Below are 20,996 nucleotides of genomic sequence, written 5' to 3'. Positions count from 1 at the left end.
ATAAAGAAGCAACGGTGGAAAGGAAAAGCCAAAGAAATAGCTGCTGTATGGCATATTACACAGCTGCAATTAAAACTAGAACTTCCAAATATTAACAATCTAAATGGTCAATATATTAAATTAATCAGTGGCAAATTTAACCACCTATGATTTTGCTCCAGGCCTGGAAACTCAGACTCTGGCTTACTCAGGGTTTGCTTCCCTCCCGGAATGGCCGGGAGGATCCCGAAAATTGGGTCCTCCTCCCGGCCCCCCGGAAAGGTGGGCAACCCTCCCGGATTCTAGGGGGCCCCCACGCCACCCACCGATTGCGCCGTCTTCCCCCTGACCTCTGCATTTAAATGCCACAATTCGCGGGTCACAGAGGAGGGGGCGGAGCTAAACTGTCACAATCGCGTCATTTTAACCCCGCCTCCTCCACGGAGATCCGTGAATTGGGTTATTTTAAATCATGGGGGTGGGGCTTAATGACATCACACTCAAGACGTGGGTGCCCTGGCACCCACGTCATGCTGGGTGTTTCCATGGGTGAGTACCCCGGCCACGCTGATCCTGCAGCACATCAATTCCCCTGGGATCTGGGGCTTCATACAGCTGCGGGGTTATACAGTATGTAGTTGTCTGCGGCTGGTCCCCCACTCCTCCAGGGGGATGGAAACTGCCTGGTCCTCCCGGCTCGCGACCGCCCATCCGTCCGCACTCTGGGGGTTATTCTGGTTGATTCACTCAGATGCGAATTTGCATCCTTGTGAGTCAGCCAGATACCACCTTGCGAATGGTGGTAGGCCGGCCCACCATTTGCAGGGCAGATACATTCGCACGGCATACGAATGGATGTGTCACATAAACATCCCTTCGCATGTCAGTGGGAACCTCCCACATCTTTTGATGGTCGCCGTAAGGTTGCTCTGAGGAATCTTACATATGCGTGCACGTTCAGGAGGAAGTGGGATGGCAGCTGACAACCGGTGATGTCAGCTGCCAGCCCCCCGCATGTCCATCACGGCGCATTAGCATGAGAATGCGCAGAACACCCATGAAACGCTAGGCAGTCCCATATGGTAATGGGTCAGCCTCTACTGCCCGGCGTCTCCCCGCTCTGCATCCTCTGCTGGGCAGTTAGTGCCAGCCATTCTTACCCTGTATACATTGTACAGTTCTTATTTGTTAGGTAACAAAAAGAAAGAAGGTTCAACATGCGACAATACAGTAAAAATGATTACAATGTTTCGACATTTATTTCAAAGCCATAATATCAGCAGTTATTTGACAAGCTACTGAAGGGTCGCTGGGGCTAAGCGGCATTCCTGAAAACTGCTTCATTAATTATTATCTGAGGTCTGTACCTTTATATCTGTAACCAATCATTATATAAAGGTTCTGACCTTTTGTCATCAGAGGTCATTGATTATACCACTTATGCATTTGCCTTCAGAGATAATTACTAGTTTATGGCTCATCTACATTTATTCTTACCTACCCAGTATTTATATCTGCAGTTACAGTTGCCTTCAGAGGTTATTTACTAAACCAATTCTGTGGGCAATTATGCTTTTAGATATCATTTTAGCTGATTTATAAGAATTTTGTTATATGCAATGTAGGATTGCTTTAGCTGACTACTTAGCTGTGACATTCGTACAATCATTATGAAATGTGAATTATGTATGTATCTATTTGCAATCTATTTTAAAGGATTAGGAAACTATGTCGTTGGCCTCAATGTGTATTTAAGGGGTGTACCCACTGGCTCGGGCTGATAGATTTTGGCTGATTTAGCTTAGTCAAAGTCAAGATGTAGCCGCTGAAGCTAGCCGGTTGCTATCCCCAGCTGCTACCCCGTGTGTACAACCAGATACACTTTGCCGTGTCTAGTAAAAATTGACTTGCCTGCAAAGTCTTTTTGGCCACACGATAGTGATGCCGCGGGGCCATGCATTGCTATCGACTGCAGTGTGCACATGGGGAAATTCTGTCTAACCTTCTATCTCAGGGCTGGGCAACACCGGCCCTCCAGATGTTGGTGAACTACAAATCCCAGCATGCCTTGCATCAGTTTCAACATGGCCACATAGCAAAACTAATGCAAAGCATCCTGGGATGTGTAGTTCATTAACATCTGGAGCGCCGGTATTGCCCAGCCCTGTTCTAGCTGATATTGACTATTTTGCCTGGTCAAATCGCCTCGTGTGTACACAACTTAAGCAATGGTGGCATTTGAATGTGGAGGTGGAGAAGCAGAGAGGGATAAAGTAAAATATATGAGGTGATGGTCAGAGAGGGGAATGAGGAATATGGGACATCAGTAACAACAGTGAAGGGTGGGTGATGAGGTCCATTGGGAGAGACCAAGTGATGATATGATGTTAAGAAGTTTGGAGGCAGAGGATTCTGTCTTGCTATCTGTTGCAATGTTGACATCGCCTGATAGTGAATACATGTCTGAAGAGAGGAAGTGAGTGAGCCAGGAAGCAAATTGATTAAGTATTTTGTTGGGTACTTGTGTATTATCAGGGCGCCCACTAAGCAAATAGCTTAGTGCCCTATTCTGCGTAGTGAGATCGCATTGCATGCAATTTGCGTGTGATGCAATGGTACTAGTTCATTTTCACTGCACCCCTGGCCGCGGATCGCATCGCACGCAAATCGCACGTGTTTGCATGTGGTGCAATTTAGCACAATCCCCACTATCCACATCACCCCAAAGTGTGGCGAGCGCAGCCAGCCCCGCGAGGGGATGCGGAACGCATCCTCCTGACCTTTTCATACCCCCACTATCCACGTCGGCGATACAATTTAGCACACCCCCACTATCCACGTCACTCCGAAGCGTGGCGAGCGGACGCGGAACGAGTCCTCCCGACCTTTTCATACCCCCACTATCCACATCGGCATGGAGTTGATTTTCTAAAGTGTGGCAAGGGCAGCGAGCCACTGAGCCTGAAGCGTGGCAAGCGGAAGCGGATTACTTGACCTGTACTCTGCGTCCCCTTACAGGGCTCCCCACGCTTTGGGCAAATTTTTTGCGGCCCCTCGCGGGGCTCACTGTGATCGCTACACTTCGGGCTCTGTGGCTTGCTGCGCTCGCCACACTTTATAAAATCAACTCCATGCCGACGTGGATAGTGGGGGTATGAAAAGGTCAGGAGTACGCAAAATTTAACAAGTACCATCGCATTGTGATCCACGGCCAGGGGTGCTGCTGTAGCATTTAGGTGAGATTATCTTGGGGTTCAGGGATGATATGAGAGTAGTGATGGTGTGGGACGGGAAACTGCAGGAGGTATGCAGGAATGGTGGTAAGGTGAGATGGCAGGGAGAGGAGTCGGGGAGCAGGCCTGCGTGATGGAGTAGTAGGACCATGGTTTGGGAGTGGTGAATAATAATGGGGCAACAAAAGAGGAGAGTAAGGTTAGCAGATGAGGGAAGAGAATAAGCGTAGGAGACTATAAAGCTATATAGGGAGTACCCTGCCGCCACACCGCATTTCTTCTATACTATTATTGTTTATGTGTGGAATTTTAGGTAATTCCTTGCTGGTAAGATATGGTGAGCTATAGACTTGGAGGGACACATTGTATACGTTTCACAGAATGGAAATCAGTAAATGTCTCTTAATCGTGCTTACAAGTGATTTCTTCAGAGGGAAATAAGGACTTAAAGATTATTACTAATCCAATTGGGTCTTATTGTTTAAATAATTTTGTCAAATATGAAATATTCAATATAAAAACTGAAAGAACTGAACTCAAAGCTGCACTAAATTGGGGATTGACGGGTCCACTGTAAATATGATTAATTGTTTGTATTTAACTATCGTTCAATATGACCAGGTCAACTATACTTGAATAAAAAATAAACTATTATATTAAATTAAACATTTTTAATTCCACAGGTTAAAAACAATGGACATCCATTCACTTCAGACGTTGGCTCCTGTGCATGGGATCCCAATGGGAATAGAAACCGCCAAAAATTGGGAGTATGTGGAAAGATTTCAGGCCAGGTCTGATGATGTGGTCATCTCGACATATCCCAAAGCTGGTAATGCTCTGATTAAACCTTTATATTAATTTATGTAGAAAGATTATAGGAGAGTTTCGGAGAGATAATATGAGCAGCCTAACAGGAAAAGGTCCAAAACTTTCATTACCATATCTAGGCCATGGACATAACTATTAATTAAACATTAAATTGAACAATATCGGGTTTAACAGAAATAATGAAGGCTCTAGAAAGAAAACTGAGAGGCAGCACATAGGGGTAAATGTATGAAGCAGTGATAAGGGAGGAGAAGTGATAAATTGCCTGGTACTTTATCACCAGACAATCAGCTCCTGACTGTTTAGTTACAGGCTGGGTTTAAAAAGGAACAGTTAAGGCCCCCATACACTAGCCGATTTTGGTCAGATTTCGGCCAGATCAGTCGGATCTGGCCGAAATCGGACCAAAATCGGCTAGTTTTGATGTCCCCTCAGATCCGATGCGCGGTCCCGTGCGCATCGGATCTGCGTCGGGTGGTCGGACCTGCTGCACGTCCGACCACCCGACTTGGGACCTAGTGGGGCGGCGCGGCGGTGGAGGGAGCAGGGGGGGCTGGGGGGGCTCTGGGGGACACAGGCGGCATAGAGCCGGGCAGGGGGAGCCTGGAGCTGTCAGTACTGAATAAAAAAAAAAAGCCCATACAATGAATGGGCGGCCTGTGATTGGCTGAGCGCTCTCTCTCAGCCAGTCAGCAATTGGCTGAGAGAGCGCTCAGCCAATCACAGGCTGCCCATTCATTGTATAGGCTTTTTTTTCTAGCACTGACAGCTCCCGGCTCCCTCTGCCCAGCTCTATGCCGCCTGTGTCCCCCGCAGCGTCCCCAGCCCCCCCTGCTCCCACCAGATGCCCTATAGCCCCCCCCCCCCCGCTCCCCGGGTTTTTTACATGTGATAAAAAATGGCACCTCAAGTGCCAATCTAATCAAGCTCCCCCGGGGAGCAGCCGGGGAAGCTCAGGGGGAAGTCGGGGGCGACTTGTCCTAAGGACAAGACGCCCTAGTGTATGGGGGCCTTTAGGAGCAGATTGGCTGTTGATAAAGAACCAGGCACTTTGGAGGTTATTCTGATCGGTGCGGCCAAACGTGCGTACGGTCCATATTAGCGTACACTCTCCGTACGCGGCTGTTGAGGTTAAGTCCACCCACAAATCAGCCGCATACGTACGGCCAGAAACAACGTCGAAGGGGAGTGGCGTACAATTGAGCGTACGCCAACGTACACCGACGGCTCACCCCTTAGACTCCGACAACTGGCGTACAACAGAGCGTACGCCACCGTTTACGGACGTCTCTCGTCCGTCTTCCCACCGACTTCTTGCGGCTATCTGAGCGTACGCCAGCTTGCACGGACGGGTCCCTATTGTTTTCAATGGAAAACTCAGCTTATGTCACCGCTCGTGAGAGTGAGCGTACGTCCTTGCACGCTGGCATACCCTTCACATATATGGACCTGCAAATCTTGCCTTTCAACTATAATTCTGACAATTAATTAATTATTCTAATTGTTATTCAATTATTGTTTTCTATTAACTCAATTGAAGATTGTGTGCAAAATAGTGGGCATGGGCTTAAAACATTGCTGAAACATCCTTTGTAGGTGTTAGATGTGGTTTATGTTATTGTATCATAAATACAAAACCTATGTTTGTATTAGAGTGAGCACGTTGACACATGTCGACTTGTGTAGATTGAGTGTGCTACTGTGTAAAGTCTATGAAAGCACGTAGTGAATGTGTATAACTGTTTAACAAATACCTACCTTAGCATATATAAGCAGGTCTTAAAAAGATTCTTACCTTAAATTAAACAAACCTTTAAATGTAGAGAAGTATAGAAAGATAAGCTTCCAATGTGTTTGAGTGCTGTGTGTAGGCTTGCAGGTAGTGAAATCATGGTTTGGACTTAATAGACTGCAGCATTGCTTATTACATTCAGGTGTATGTGTTTGAGTAGTAATCAGCGTAAATTAGCAAACCCAGGCGCACGCTGGCATGCGGTATCTGTAGGGGTGGTCTGAGGTGGCGGTTGGCGGCCGCCTGTTTTGTGTCCGAAATGAACGGTGCTTTAGCCGATCGTGCGGTAGTAGCACCGTTCATTTTTGGTGCATACCCCCGTGTACGCCCATATTTACGCCCATTTTCCCTCATTATTTCGGCCGCTCCCCTCATCACGCCCCAATGCCGCCCCCAATGCCCGTACTCTCGCGTACAGGTTTTTTCGCACGGAGAGACCCGTCCGTAAGCGTTGTGGAGTGTTCGCGCCTGCGCATTGGGGATGGTACGCATGCGCAGGTCATTAAAAACCCCGGAACGTACGCGTACGGGCCGGCCGCACCAACCAGAATAAGGCCCTTTATCACTTCTCCTCCCTTATCACTGCTTCATACATCTACCCCATAGTACCAGTTATCTTCAAACGTTAATTAAATTCTAGCATGCATTAAGTGGGGACAATTGCATCTGATGTGTTACCACTGAACAGTGTTGCAAGTAAGGGGGTATGGCGTGGTACGGAGTACCTGTAAGAAATATGTTGCAGGTACGCAGTACCACTTACCCCTGATCCACTGTCATTTCTATTTTCATTTTAAGTCTAAATATAATGCATCCGCAGCCCACCCACCCAGCGTTATGATTGGTGCTGTATGCAGCTACTGCTGATTTAGCCTGTCACACTGACTGGCATCAGCAGCGCCGACAGCATGAAGAGCAGGCTCCACTATTGTAAGCACAAGCTGCCTGGCTCTCCCCCAAGCAAGAGCCAACCCACCCCCAGTCATTCCCAGTTTCTCATTCCCTGTCTCCTGTGTCCACGCCTCTATTGTCATTTAGTCACTCCTCTAGCTTAGTGTGACCACGACCCCTGATGACACATGACCATGCCCATTTTTGGTGGAGGCTATCAGTACCACCAAGAAAAAAATTCTACTTGCACCACTGCCACTGAACAAGTTCTTAGTTATATCACATCTTGAATATGGACTACTGTTTGCCATTAGGAGATAGAGGGAAGTGTTATAGGGGTTAGAGGCAGACATCCTGATTAATAAAAGCTACTGCAGTGCTAAATATTAAAATGCATTTATAAATTACCTGACCTAATTAATATACGCAAATATATTCAAATCAAAAACACAATTTTGGCACCAAGGAGTATAAAGAGGCAAAACATCAATAATTGTCAATGGAAAAAAGACGGTTTGAACATTACTTATGAAGGGTTCTTTACTGTAAGAGCGTTTAATGTCACACTGTTTGGTTGTTGTGGAGTCAGCTTTGGACTAGTTACTAGTGTTTTAGCAGGAATGAAGAATGTAGCTGGTCTGATATATGATTTTCTAATAGCCTGTACAAATACTGTCAATACCAGGTGGTTGGCTGAGACCCAGAACACTTAGCGGTCTGCGCCTAGGGAAACCACAAAGGGCTTTGTTCTTACTTGCACCCGGCAGGCAGGTTGTGGCCCTCTGCCTGACTCACCTGATATTGAACAGCAGAAGAGACTGAACAGAACTAGACTCAACAGGACAAGAATGAACCATACATGCACAGCATACAGCAAAGGCTGAGTGCAACATTACACTGGCCACTCCTGAGTCTCAAGAGTTTCCTGATATATCCAGTGACTGGTTGCGATTGGTTCCTGAGGTCAACTTAGCAAAAGGCTTATTCCGATTGTTCAGAAGTGAGTCATATGATATAGGTAAGATGGCGGCACTCATATCATCGGGAAATGCTACCCATGGATGAACTCAGAACTCTGCTTAGGATGGCATAGCTCACTGTCTGGCTAAGCAAATGATAGCGCAGACTCCGTATAGATGGGAGCTGAATCCTCTGGCCAGGCTATCACCAGATCCTGACAGTTAACCTGTGTAATTACCTATTACAAAACAGGCAATTGCAAAACTACATTACGTTACAGAAGAATTGGACTTGAAAACTCAAGACTCCATTAAACACCTAATCAATGTCTCATCACTTCCCTGCTGTAACTGTCTTTATAATCATGGCATATTATTGGAATAATGGGGGTTATTCATAACCGATCGCAGCCCTGTGATTTTGCAAGGTGACCAATTATCGAAAGACTGTGCATGTTTCAGGGCCACAATACGTGTGCGCAATGCCAGCCAGTAACAAAATCCACTGTCTTTTCTGATCACAAGCAGTTCACAAGGAGATTGACAGAAAGCCGCCGTTTATGGGTGTCACCCTTCCATTTTCTGGGAGTGTCAGAGAAAAATGCAGGTGGTCCCATTCACTTTCAGGGAAAGTGTGTGACATCAGCTCCGGCCTCAATCAGCCTGATTCTATTGCACTGGCAGATTAGTCTCTGGGATACACACAGACTGAGAACAGTGCAAAAATCATTTGATGGTGAGCGAGTTACAAATGGAGTTTCACTATGGTGCAGTGGCGGCTATATGATCGCAGTTCGCTGCAATTTTGCACTGCAATGATCGGGTAACGTTTCTTGCTGTATTAGGTGTAGTTGAGTATGAAAGTGATATACAGCCAGATATTTAGATTAATAATACATTTGTCTTTCTACTACCTTTATCTATAAAAGAATACACACAAAACGTTTGCTTGCTACTTAAGTGCACCAACAGTACAACAGTATTGAAGTTCACTTGAAAGCAGAAATGTAATCACAATTTCATTTTATTTGTGCACCTTTCACTGTTGTTAGAGTAACATCAATGGGGGTTATTCAAACCTGATCACAAAGCTGCTTTGTTGTTGCACAAATAGGTGAAAAATTAGCCACGCCCACGCAGATATCACAGGCATTGCCTGTCATTCGTAAATGGATTACAATGTGATACAGCAAATTATACGGGATTCAATGTTTTTATCTGCATTCTGCTATATACCCTTAAATTATTTTTATTAATTAATTTAGTTTTTTTTTTTCTTTTTTTTATTTATGTCAGGAACTACATGGATGAGTGAAATTGTGGACATGATTTATGCTGGCGGAGATCTTAAAAAATGCAAGCGAGACACCATATATAATCGTGTACCATATCTGGAACTACAAATTCCTGGAATGTCTTCAGGTAACCCAACATATTGAAATGGTGTGTACACACGGGGCGATTGCTGTGCTTAGCGAGTCCCGATGCGATCAGATCGTATCGGGACTCGCATCGCACGGCATGCATGGAGGGGCACAATTTAGACTATATAGTGCAGATCTGCACTATATAGTCTTGGCTGCCTTCTCTATCTGGCTGCCGATTTGCGCTCACACGGTAGCGCGCATCGGCAGCGCATCGGGCTTGCAAACCCTAAAAAAGCATGCGATTTGTATGCGATATGGCTTCCGATGTTGACTATATTGTCAACATCGGAAGCCATATCGGCCCATGTGTACACACCATTAGACAGTGACTTCTACAATATAAATGCCAGTGACATATTTTACTTAAACAGTGTTTTATTTCATTTGCTAGGTGTAGAACAACTCGGGGCCATACCATCTCCAAGACTTGTGAAAACACATCTCCCCATTCAGCTGATGCCAGAATCCTTTTGGGAAAAAAACTCAAAGGTAGCAACAAACTCCAAATCCAGTACAATGCAATCTGTAGTAAGATTAGCCGTTGTACAGTATGTGCAGTGTTACCTTGCTGGCATATAAAACCTACATATAAATCCTGGGTGCCAACGTAAACATCTTCCCAAATGTAGACAATGCTTTGGAAACACTACAGTGAAATTAGTGGCGGCTCTTACCTCTGCGGCAGAGGGGGGCTGCCGCGATGTGGGCCCCACCGCTGCCACCACTGTGCTCATAGACACTGTCGCTGACAATCCTGGACCTGGCCATTGGTTCTGGTCCCTGACACGGTGCCAGCCCATGCACGGAACCCGTTTTTTATGGACTTCCACTCAGCAGCCCATGTAGAGGCTTTCCGGAGGGAGAAAACACCTCCCAATGTGACTGGCAGGTCAGACTTCCAATAAGAAGTCACTGCCAATCACAGTGAAGCTAGAACAAACTTACAGACTGCATATGGCTTCACTTAGGCAGAGAACAGTGGTGGATTTTACTTGAGGGGCTGCAGCTCTGCAGCCCATAGGTAAAAACCGCCACTGAGTGAAAGCCTCAGCAGGCATTCTGGGTCGGATGAATAACATGAGCACAAAATGAATTTACTGGAACCAAGATCAGTGAAGTTCAATATTTTTTTATTATTAAGGATTGCATTCTATAATAGAATTTCCCAAGACTTAACTTATGTTGCTTATTACTCAGAACTAACACATTGAGTGTAAAGCATCTGTTGTTTCTTAATTGCTCCTGTCCCTGATTCACATCAAGATAATACATACCTTAGTTTATATCTAGGTCACTAATACTAATAACCCTTTCACACCAGCATAAATTCCCAGGTTGATCGCAACTAGCGCTGGTGTGTAAGGTTCCCAGGCCAAAATCCTGGGAAACTTTCCAGAGTTCAACCCGGGGCCCTGGCCCGTATGAAAGGGGTAGGGGTACTCACCCAGGTTGCCGGTCCTCGGTGTGTGCGGTCAGGCCGGGGATCCACACAGGCGGCAGGCGCAGATGACAGGACAGGTGTCAGAGGAAGATGACAAAGCTCTCTGGCGCCCTCACTGCAGCCGGTGAACTGCGTCATCTGCACCCGCCGTCTGACCTGTCACCTGCGCCAGCAGCCTGTGTGGATCCCTGGCCTGCACCGAAGACCTGCAACCCGGGGTGAGTACTTATGTACTCTCTGACGCCATTCCTCCACAATCATACCTCCTGCCCACCACCGCTGCCATTCTGCCTCCTTCTCGCCTCCTGCCCACACCAGAAAATGCAGGGACTTTTCTGGTGTGAAAGGGGCCAACCCGGGAATGCCCCGGTATGATCCCTGGGCCGTATTCCTTCGTGGGTCCCTGCAATTTCTGGTGTGAAATGGGTATAAGACATACAACAATGAGAACACTGTCCAAATTTATTGAGTAGTTTTTTGCATGATGCCGAACAGACAACATTTCTTTTCTAATCTCCATACTTCATAGATAATACGAAAGTTTATTTCTCAATAACATTTTTTATTTACTGATAAAACCCTTACAGCTTTATTATATGCATATATATTGATATGTATCTTGCTTTTACTAACTCAGCTGTACTGACACTGTTATAACAGGTTAAAATGTCCGATATACCGATGCACCATTGGCCAGTGTGTACGAGTGATATATCTGTGAACGGCGTATTTACAGATATATCGCGTTGGCTGCTAAAAGGTGCAAAATGTTTAAGATAGGAAAGTATAGGAAAAGTTGCTGGGGGAGAAGTTTCAAGCCTCGGAAAGAAAGTGAAGAAAAAGTACACATCACTTTGGTCATTTTTCAACCACAACCTGTAAAATAACATGAGCTGATTGGCTGGTACTTTATCTCCTCTTTATCTCCCACCTCAATCTCCTCAAGATAAGTACTAGTGCAAAATTCTAGTTTTAGTTTGAGATAGAGATGCTTCCACAGAACAGGAAAAGCCCCTAGAAATGTGACCTGTTGGTACTATGTATCAATCTGATGCCATTTGTGGTTGGGAATGGGGCAGTGATGGCCGGCATTTCCCAAAATGGAGGCATGCCACCACTGTTGTTGGTGACAGATGGGGCCAGGTGCTCCATCCCACGGCAACAAATTCGTGGCCTCTTTGTTGTTGCTGAGGCAGCTGGCCAATGGTGTCACAGATGATCCAATAATTTGCCCAATGACACAACTCGGATTAGCAGGTTTGCACCCTCTGCTTCATTTCCATATTAGAGATATCCCTGTTGCTTCCATGTAAGCAGCATCTACATCTAAAAAAGGTCTATAGTAGATGGTAACTATGTGGAACATGTGTAGCTTCTGCATACATTGTGCCTCATCATGCTATTCACCCATATAGAAACAGGGACATATTCAATAACGATTAAAGATTCACTGATGTCAACTTATGCACACACTCTACAAATATACTTAATGGTTGACCAGTCACCAGGAGCATGCAGATTCATGTGTACATACTACAATATTACAATCTACCATGCAATCTGCGATCCACATTTATGACTGGAGGGGCAACAGCAGAATTATTGGACAGAGTGATTGGTAGTGCATACCACTGGTAGAGCTTGTGGGTGGTGAGCCCAGGTACAAAAATATAATTTGGGCCCCTCCTCCACCCTAACCCATGTTCACAATATGCAACACAGCCATGGATGACAGACAGAGGCAGAGGGTACCAGGGGGAGGCAGAGTGTGCCGGGGGGGAAAAGTGGGTGACAGGAAGAGAGTGACGGAGGCAGCAGTGGTCCCCTTAGTCTTCAGGGACCCTGGTGCACTGCATCTGCTGCACCAATGGTGCATATACACTTTTAGGTTTGCCCAATATTGTTCCATCTTATTGCATACATTTGAGAACTTCCATAAAATGAGATCAGCAGACACAATTGGGTTTGGGTGTGGTATGGGACTCCGACAGTCATTATCCCGACGTTGGGATCCCGACTGCCCGGAGTCAGACAGCATGGCGAGTGCAAAAAAGCCCCTTGCGGGCTCGCTGCACTCGCCACGCTGCCGGCTACGCGAGCCACCTATTCTATTCTCCCTCTATGGGGGTCGTGGACCCCTACGAGGGAAAATAGCGGGTGGCCGTCGGTCACCCGGCTGCCGGCATTTTGACACTCGGGATGCCGACGTCGGGTAAATGACTGTCGGGATCCCGACTGTCGGGAACCCATCCGGTACCCTTGGGTTTTGTTGAGATCAAACATGATCGTCGGTGCATGCACTCTTAGGTCACCAAGAGGTTGTGAATTTTATCATTTGCAACACAATAGGTGTCTAATCAGCTTAAGGCTGTAGGGGGTATATGTTTTCCTTGACTTCAGATGTTCTGAGAGGCAACTAATGTAATGTAAAACAATGCATAAACAAGAAGAAGCAATAGTACAGTATAATGACTGTGCTGTAGCAATTAAGTTTCACTTTATTTTATATAAACAATTATATTCAGAGAGATCTACTGGAGCGGCAGACGTATTCAGTGACCTAGAGCGCATCCATTAAATAAAGTATATTATTCCTATTTTTCATTCATCTAAATCTCTATTATTTGCTCTTCTCAGATCATTTATGTTGCAAGAAATGCCAAAGACGTGGCAGTGTCATATTTCTTCTTCCACAACATGGCCAAATCCTTGCCTGATCCTGGTCCCTGGGACATATTCCTTGATAAATATATGAAGGGCGATGGTAAGAAAAGGAATATGCAAATAAATGGGATCAAGAAATTACTAATTACCATATATAACCATTTATTTCTATTATAGTTTGCTATGGCTCTTGGCATGACCATGTTAAAGGCTGGTGGGAAAAGAAGAATGACTACAATATCCTGTATTTATTCTATGAAGACCTGAAAGTGGTAAAGTCAACATATATTAAGCCATATGTAAAACTGGACAATTACCCAATTAACAAAGCAGCTGTCAACTGCAAGACTCAAACACCCGAACCTCACTTCTCTACCACTATTTCCTGTGGGAACTGGTCCTGCACTAATACCACAACCAGACAGTCCCAGCTTTGCTCTATGTAATAGTTTTATCTTTCAAAAATAATATTTTACTACATTTTGGAGCCCCCCGCCGAAAATTTCAGAAGCATCCCCCACCCAAGTAAAGTTAACCCCCCAACCCTGCCTTACCCCTCCGTATGCGGCGTCCCCGCCGGTCTTGTCTGCAGTCCCAGTGCTCCTCAAACTCCTCTCCTCCTGTCTCCTGCTGCTATTGAAAACTGACCCTCACAAAATGGCTGCCCCTAATAGCAGAGGCCGCTGCCTCCTCTAGTATCTGTCCGGGGGCAGACATTTTTTGAAGGTTAGTTTTTAATAGCAGCAGCCAGCAGGAGAGCTAAAACCGCAGACAAGTAAATCTGCGGGTCCTGGCCAGAGACACGGCAGGCGGTAGCAGTGTAATAATAGCCCCACAGGCCCCAGGTGCCCACACCTTCTCATCGCCTCCCCGCTACTGCAGGGTCTGCGGCGCTATGGTTACACCACTGGAGGCTTGGGTATGCTACTTTTATTGAGCAAACATCCTGCTGTGCTGTATCACATAGAAGTTAGTGGTAGATGTATGAAGCAGTGAGAAGTGAAAAAGTGGCTGGTACTTTATCACCAGCCAATCAGTTCCTCACTGTTAAGTTACAGGCTGGGTTTAAAAAGGAACAGTTAGGAGCTGATTGGCCGGTGATAAAGTACCAGTCACTTCTCCAACCTTCTCACTGCTTCATACATCTACCCCTCAGTGTCCAGATTCTACTAGCTTGCCACCTGGACAAACCTCTGCAGGTGTCCTCTGCCTACACTATTTGAATGTTAACTGGCTACTACACTGTACACTGCATGTGACTGCTTAAATTCCACTGCTTGAATGACCTATTGTCAGGGTTCATTTGCTTTGCTCATCATATCCTGCCTGGATTAACTCCTGCTGAGCTAGATGGCTCTGCTGCTCATTGAATCCTGCCTATTGGTTATCCTTGGTAGTTGGTACTGTTCTAAAATCACCATCTGGTACCTTGGTCATATAAATATATATATATATATATATATATATATATATATATATATATATATATCTCAAACTAAAGAAAGAGGTGCACTTCTCCCAGACTCTCAGTTATAGAGATTTTTTTAGGTAGATACATAATCCATCGACATTTTGGTCCCCACATGTCCCACTCTCTCTCTCTCCTGATGTAGGAAATGCCAGCAGGGGTCCAGTAGTATACTTATATTTATACTTAACTTTCCCAAAATATTTACAATAAGCTATAAAGGTTTGAAGATGAAATAAAAAATAAAATGATTAGTTTTACCATAACATCTCACCCATAAATGTGTTCTTTAATAGAAACCAAAGAGTGAAATCAGGAAGATCCTACAATTCTTAGAAGTAAAGATGAGCGATGATATTCTGGAGAAGATTGTGCACCACACCTCCTTTGAGGAAATGAAAAACAATGATATGGTCAATTACAAAACCCTCCCCAATTTACTGCTAGACCAGTCCTCTACTTCGTTCATGAGAAAAGGTAACATTGCATTTAGCAAATACAGTTTATACAAATATTCACATTTTTGTGCAAAGAAAAATTGAAGACACTGGAAGTGATATTACAAGATACCTGCATACTTTATGGACCTCGTGGCAAAGTTATGTCGAGTGGAAAGAGTCTGGGAGGTTTCCCTGCTTACCTGGGAGTCAGGTAGACTCCCTGACATGCTCCATTCATCACATTGATCGCGCCCCTCTGGATTTAAATCTGGCTGAGGTGAACAAAAGTGCACCCCTCCAAATCTGCGTAAGCGGCACTGAATATAAATGTTTTGAACATAAATTTGTAAAAGAGCCACGGTCACGCCTCCCATGATTAGACCACACCCCAAAAAAATTTTTGCAAGCCTTCCACAGCTCTGTACACCCCTGGCAGTAACAGGGATTAATCTCACTTGAGAATCTAGTATATTTTAGTAGGTATAATCTAAAATACTCTGACACCAGGACTACCCATCATTTACAGAAACTGTGCTGACTCAGGAGTGCTGGACAAGTCCCCAACATGATGAAAAATGGAACATGGATCTTCGGCTTGGCATTGTTCTCGAAGCACATCTGAAAAGCCCATCTGATCCCATACATCTTCTAGCTAAAGATACAGGACCTTATTCTGGTTCACATGCAGCGCTGTTAATATGCAGCGCTGCATGTGATTTTAATGCCACTCGTCCAGCCAACCGCCCACCCCCCTTTCACTCGCCGTGTTCCCTGCACGGCTGCGAAAGGATGTTTTGTATAAACATCCATTTGCAGCCTTGGGTGCGAAGACCAAATCTTTCAATGGTCTCCTTAGTTTGGTGCCTTAGATTTGCATGCGCCCTGTACAGAAACTGGGAGGGCAGCTGACATCCAGAAATGCACATGCACATTAGGAAAACACCCGTCAGAGCAAATTAGAATAAGGTCCACAGTGTATTTGTTTGAATATATATGTGCCATGCTAGAAAGACAGATAAATGTTGCACTATAATGGAAATAAACTTGTTTTCTGTACTAAGGTATGGTTGGAGACTGGAAAAACCATTTCACTGTTGCTCAGAATGAGACGTTTGATGAGGACTACAAGAGACAGATGTCTGGCACAGACCTTCACTTCAAGACTGAGATTTAAGACTTATGTGTGTATATGCACTCTGATTTTGACAGGTTTTTGATTCGATGTTGGTTATAGAAGCAAAATAGAATCAAAACCAAATGGTTTTTAAACCGCTTTTGCTCCTTCAAAATCGAAGCGTGTGTCATCAGTAAATGTATCAATCATGATATATTTACTGAGGTATGTATCAGTAAATGTATCAAAGATGATCGTGATTTCAGTTGTAGCACTCAATCAAACTTACTGTACATCCATGATGAAGTCATATTTTGACGAAACGCGTTGGTTTATACTTTTGATCTGATGATTGTCATGCTGACATCTTAAGATTGCACTTCGATGGTTCACCTCTACTGTTGCTGAAAATGACCTGATTGTCCTGCGATATGTACTTATAGTGCAATGTTCTTAGCCGTGAAAACTTTTTTATACTAAACATTTCATGAATGTGTTTTGAAATAATTATTTATTAGACAATAGCGCCCTCTGAACCTACCCTTTTTCTATTTCTCTTTAAATCCTTTCTAACATGGGATTCCTTCAGAGGTGCTGCTCATATTTCACACCAACGCGGGTTGGGGTTCCCTCTTTTTAATATATATAATAACATAATCAGGGCAGCCGAGAGGGAGGGGGAATGGGTACTAATTACCCGGGCCCTGGCTTGCTGGAGGGGCCCTGCAGGGGCCCTGGTCCGACCTCTCCCTTCCCCCTCCGTCCCTCCCGGGTAGCAACAGCAGCACACTACATCATGTGCTGTGCTGACAGCAGGCTCAGCAAAAGTGTCTCACTGACAGCGTGAGAGGTCATGCTGAGCCTGCTGTCAGCACTGCACATGCTATAGGTGTGTGCTGCTGCTGAGATTACAGTTTTAAGAGTTTTCTTTCACCCTCCTCTAAACATTTTGGGGGTGTGGCCTAAGTGCGGGAGGTGCCCACACCTCCCACACTTGGGCCACGCCCCCAAAATTTTACCGGGGCCCGGCATTCCTCTCGGCTGCCCTGAACATAATAACATTATACTTTTATTATGGTAACACATAAAATCACAGATGTATACTACAAATATAATACACAGACATATTGTTACTGGCTCTTTTGCTGACTTAGGAGGTTATTCTGATCGGTGCGGCCAAACGTGCGTACGTTCCATATTAACTTACGCTCTCCGTACGCGGCCGTTGGGGTTAAGTCCACCCACAAATCAGCCGCATACGTACGGCCAGAAACAACGTCTAAGGGGAGTGGCGTACAATTGAGCGTACGCCAACGTACACGGATGGATCAGCCCTTAGACTCCGACAACTGGCGTACAACAGAGCGTACGCCACCGTTTACGGACGTCTCTCGTCCGTCTTCCCGCCGACTTCTTGCGGAAATCTGAGCGTACGCCAGCTTGCACGGGTCGCTATTGTTTTCAATGGAAAACTCAGCTTATGTCACAGCTCGTGAGAGTGAGCGTACGTCCGTGTACGCTGGCATACCCTTCACATAGATGGACCTGCAAATCTTGCCTTTCAACTAGAATTCAGACAATTAATTAATTATTCTAATTGTTATTCAATTATTGTTTTCTATTAACTCAATTGTCTACCTTAATAAAGACCCTAATAAAACAACATTTTAACCCTCATTACATGTATATTTGTTATGTTCTAATGTGGCATTTTAATCACTATCTATGTGTCCCCACATTGCTTTTACTTGTAAATAAATTTATGTTGGTGTTTGTGTGTATGTACTAAATTATGTCCCTAATTAGTTTGATCTGATTTTTTTAACATGTATACCTACCCTGATGTTATGTGTGATGTTTTAATCGAACATTCATGCATTTTCACTATGTGTTATTTAACTCAAAAACAAACACATTTACACAGCAATCGTTACCCCTCACCTCAAATTACAAATATAACTTACATTACACATCTGTATGTACCTACCCTTACACAGAGGCGTAGCTAGGGTGGAGCCGGTGGAGCACTCGCTCCGGGCGCAGAGATGTCACCTGGCGCCAGAGCTGTGCACTCTGCCACCGGCTCCCCCGCCATGCTCGCCGGCTCCCCCGCCCTGACACTTTATTTCTTGCTGCGCTGAGTTCCCGGCGCAGGAACACAGGGCGACCCCCGCCACCACTTCCGACCCCGGGGCACAGGACACACTCCTTTTGCGCCGGGTCCCGGGATCCCCACACACACTCCATTGTTACTTCCGTCCCCGGGCACAGGACACTTGCTGGCGCGTCACACAGGAGACTTTCCTGTACAGAAGCGCAGCAGTGGCCAGGGACGCTTTTACAGAGCCGCCGCTCGCAGCTACTCCTCAGTGCAGGGAGGACATCAACACAGCTGTGCCTGCACTGCCTGTGTTAAAGCTGGGGCTACAGTCCCGTCCCTCCCTTCTTCCCAGCAGTTCATTCCTGCTCACACTGACAGCCTGAAACTCCGGAGGAGTCCGTCCTCACAGGCTGTAAAAAAAACTGTTACCTGCTAGTGGGTTTCTCCCTCTTCATGCTGCTGCTGTACGCACGGAAAGGAATGTGTCGGGAGCAGACACTTAACTGTTTGCATCCCTTCTTTTAACAGTAAGTGCTACTAAATTGTCATGTTCCCATGTTAAAAGTGTTTCCCTTTGTTTACCAGAGCTAATTATTGTGTTTCCAACGCCAGTATTGAGTACTGGTGTGTTTTTTTATTATGATAGATAGATAGATATATATATATATATACCATATAAAAAAAAAAACACCAGTACTCAATACTGGCATTGGAAACACATTCTTCACGCCCCCCCCCCCCCCATATTTATACATGTACCTGAGTGTAATATATATATATATTAATATACGCAGGTGCACGTGTAAATAAATATGGGGGGGGGGGTGTGAAACATGCCCTTGCTCCGGGCACCCTGGCACGTGTCTACACCACTGCCCTTACAAACCCTATAACATATTTATGATTAAAAACACAGCCAACTTCTAACTCAACAAAAACTTTTATTTAGTACAAACATAATAAGGGGGGGGGGGAATAAAAATAAATTAAATGAGGGCCTCCAAACGTAAAAAAAGAATATTCAAATAAAATAACGTCAGGAATATCTCCCGCAAAATGTTGTCCACCTCCTCCTGGTGCTGTTCAGTGTCTGTAGTGAAGGGGAAAAACACATTATAATTAATATATCATATACATAAATGTTTATTGCATTGTAACATACTATGAATTTGTGAGTTAAGTGTGAAGGCCACATAAATTTTTCCACTACATTGAAGATGGGTATGCTGTAAACATGGTCCAAAATACTATTCTGTTGACACACACATACTGTACATATTACATAAAAATATAAAAATTACTCCTTATTGGATGAATGTATGCTGTATCCCAATTGGTAGTTTGGTTTTGGGGGACTCACCTCTAACCTCACAATAAGGCTGTGCTATTTAAGGGTTATGACATTGTTGCGGCTTAAGCACTCCTTACTATTTTAAATTTAGGACATTGCTGTACAAATTATAGGCCTAAAGCTATGTTTGTAAAGCATGCATCCGCATGGCCTCACATACTATGAACAAAACAATCTATAAATTAATGTTGCACATCATGCTGGGAAGTGGAGTTACCCAACACCTGGACCCACATAACTACAACACCACTAATGTCGGATATCTCATTGGATGTACTGTTATGTCAATTATTCAAGGGGTGAGCCATGGCCACACTCCAAAAAACCACCAAGGTGACCCTTGTTCCTGGAGAAGGACAGGCCACACCTCATGGTCGCCCTGCAGTGATATGTTGCAACTAATGTTGATGTTGGATACACATATGTGGTTGTTGTGATTGTTTATGTGTAGAAATGTGTAGGTAAACATTAGACACATTATTTACTTACGGCTAGTTGAGCCATCCTGCTCGCCGCTGGTTGGGTGTACGGTGGTTGGGGGGGTCAGGAGCAAGGGGGATGGGATAGGACTTGGGATACAGGTAGTGGGTTGGAGTGGGGATTGGAGAGGTTTGGGGGTGGGTGGTGGAGAGGTGTAGGAGGGTTGGAAATGGGGTGGGGAGGGGGTGGGGGTAGGGGAGGGGGTGGGGTAGGGGTGTGGGTGTGGGTAGGGGTGGGGGTGGGGGTAGGGGTGGGGGTGGGGGTAGGGGTGGGGGTAGGGGTGGGGGTGTGGGTAGGGGAGGGGGTGGGGGTAGGGGAGTGGCTGGTGGAAGGGGATGTGGAAATGGGGTGGTCACCAGCAGGACCCAATGTCTCCTCCTCTTCCTCCTCCTCTTCCTCCTCCTCTTCCTCCTCCTCTTCCTCCTCCTGGGCTGCCTGCTCCTGGGCTGCCTGCTCCCGGGCTGCCTGCTCCCGGGCTGCCTCCTCCCGGGCTTCCATGCGTGCCCTTGCCCGTGCTGAAATGTTCATGTTGATGGCATAGAAATCGAAGGTTGGGTTTCATAAAAATGGGGGAAAGAAAAATTCACATTAGTCATGCTCATAACCTTACAAATTATCATTGCTGTTATATTTCAGACATTTATCATGCGAACTAATTGATATGCTACACCCAAAAACAGAGCGACTACTTAAACCCCCCCCTATACACCCCCTATACACCCATATACACCCCATATACACCCCATATACACCCCCTATACACCCATATACACCCCCTATACACCCCATATACACCCCATATACACCCCCTATACACCCATATAC

The 20,996-nt window shown here is 45.4% G+C and overlaps 1 protein-coding gene across 1 annotated transcript in view; it reads left to right on the top strand.

The window, feature by feature from the left end:
- LOC146046045 (sulfotransferase 1B1-like) overlaps positions 1–18,072 on the top strand; it is a 29,197-nt gene extending 11,125 nt beyond the window's left edge. Inside the window, exons 2-8 of the mRNA XM_083165216.1 lie at positions 3,896–4,044; positions 8,982–9,107; positions 9,504–9,601; positions 13,191–13,317; positions 13,395–13,489; positions 14,982–15,162; positions 16,187–18,072. Coding sequence (XP_083021342.1) covers positions 3,896–4,044; positions 8,982–9,107; positions 9,504–9,601; positions 13,191–13,317; positions 13,395–13,489; positions 14,982–15,162; positions 16,187–16,299 — 889 coding nt within the window. The 3' untranslated portion in view covers positions 16,300–18,072. The remainder of the gene's footprint in view (positions 1–3,895; positions 4,045–8,981; positions 9,108–9,503; positions 9,602–13,190; positions 13,318–13,394; positions 13,490–14,981; positions 15,163–16,186) is intronic.
- The last annotated feature ends 2,924 nt before the right edge of the window (positions 18,073–20,996 follow it).

This window comes from Crinia signifera, chromosome 11, assembly GCF_055691185.1.
Source record: "Crinia signifera chromosome 11, ASM5569118v1, whole genome shotgun sequence".
NCBI lineage: Eukaryota > Metazoa > Chordata > Amphibia > Anura > Myobatrachidae > Crinia > Crinia signifera.
Note: the sequence above shows the minus strand (reverse complement) of the source record. Positions and strands in the feature narration are given on the sequence as shown.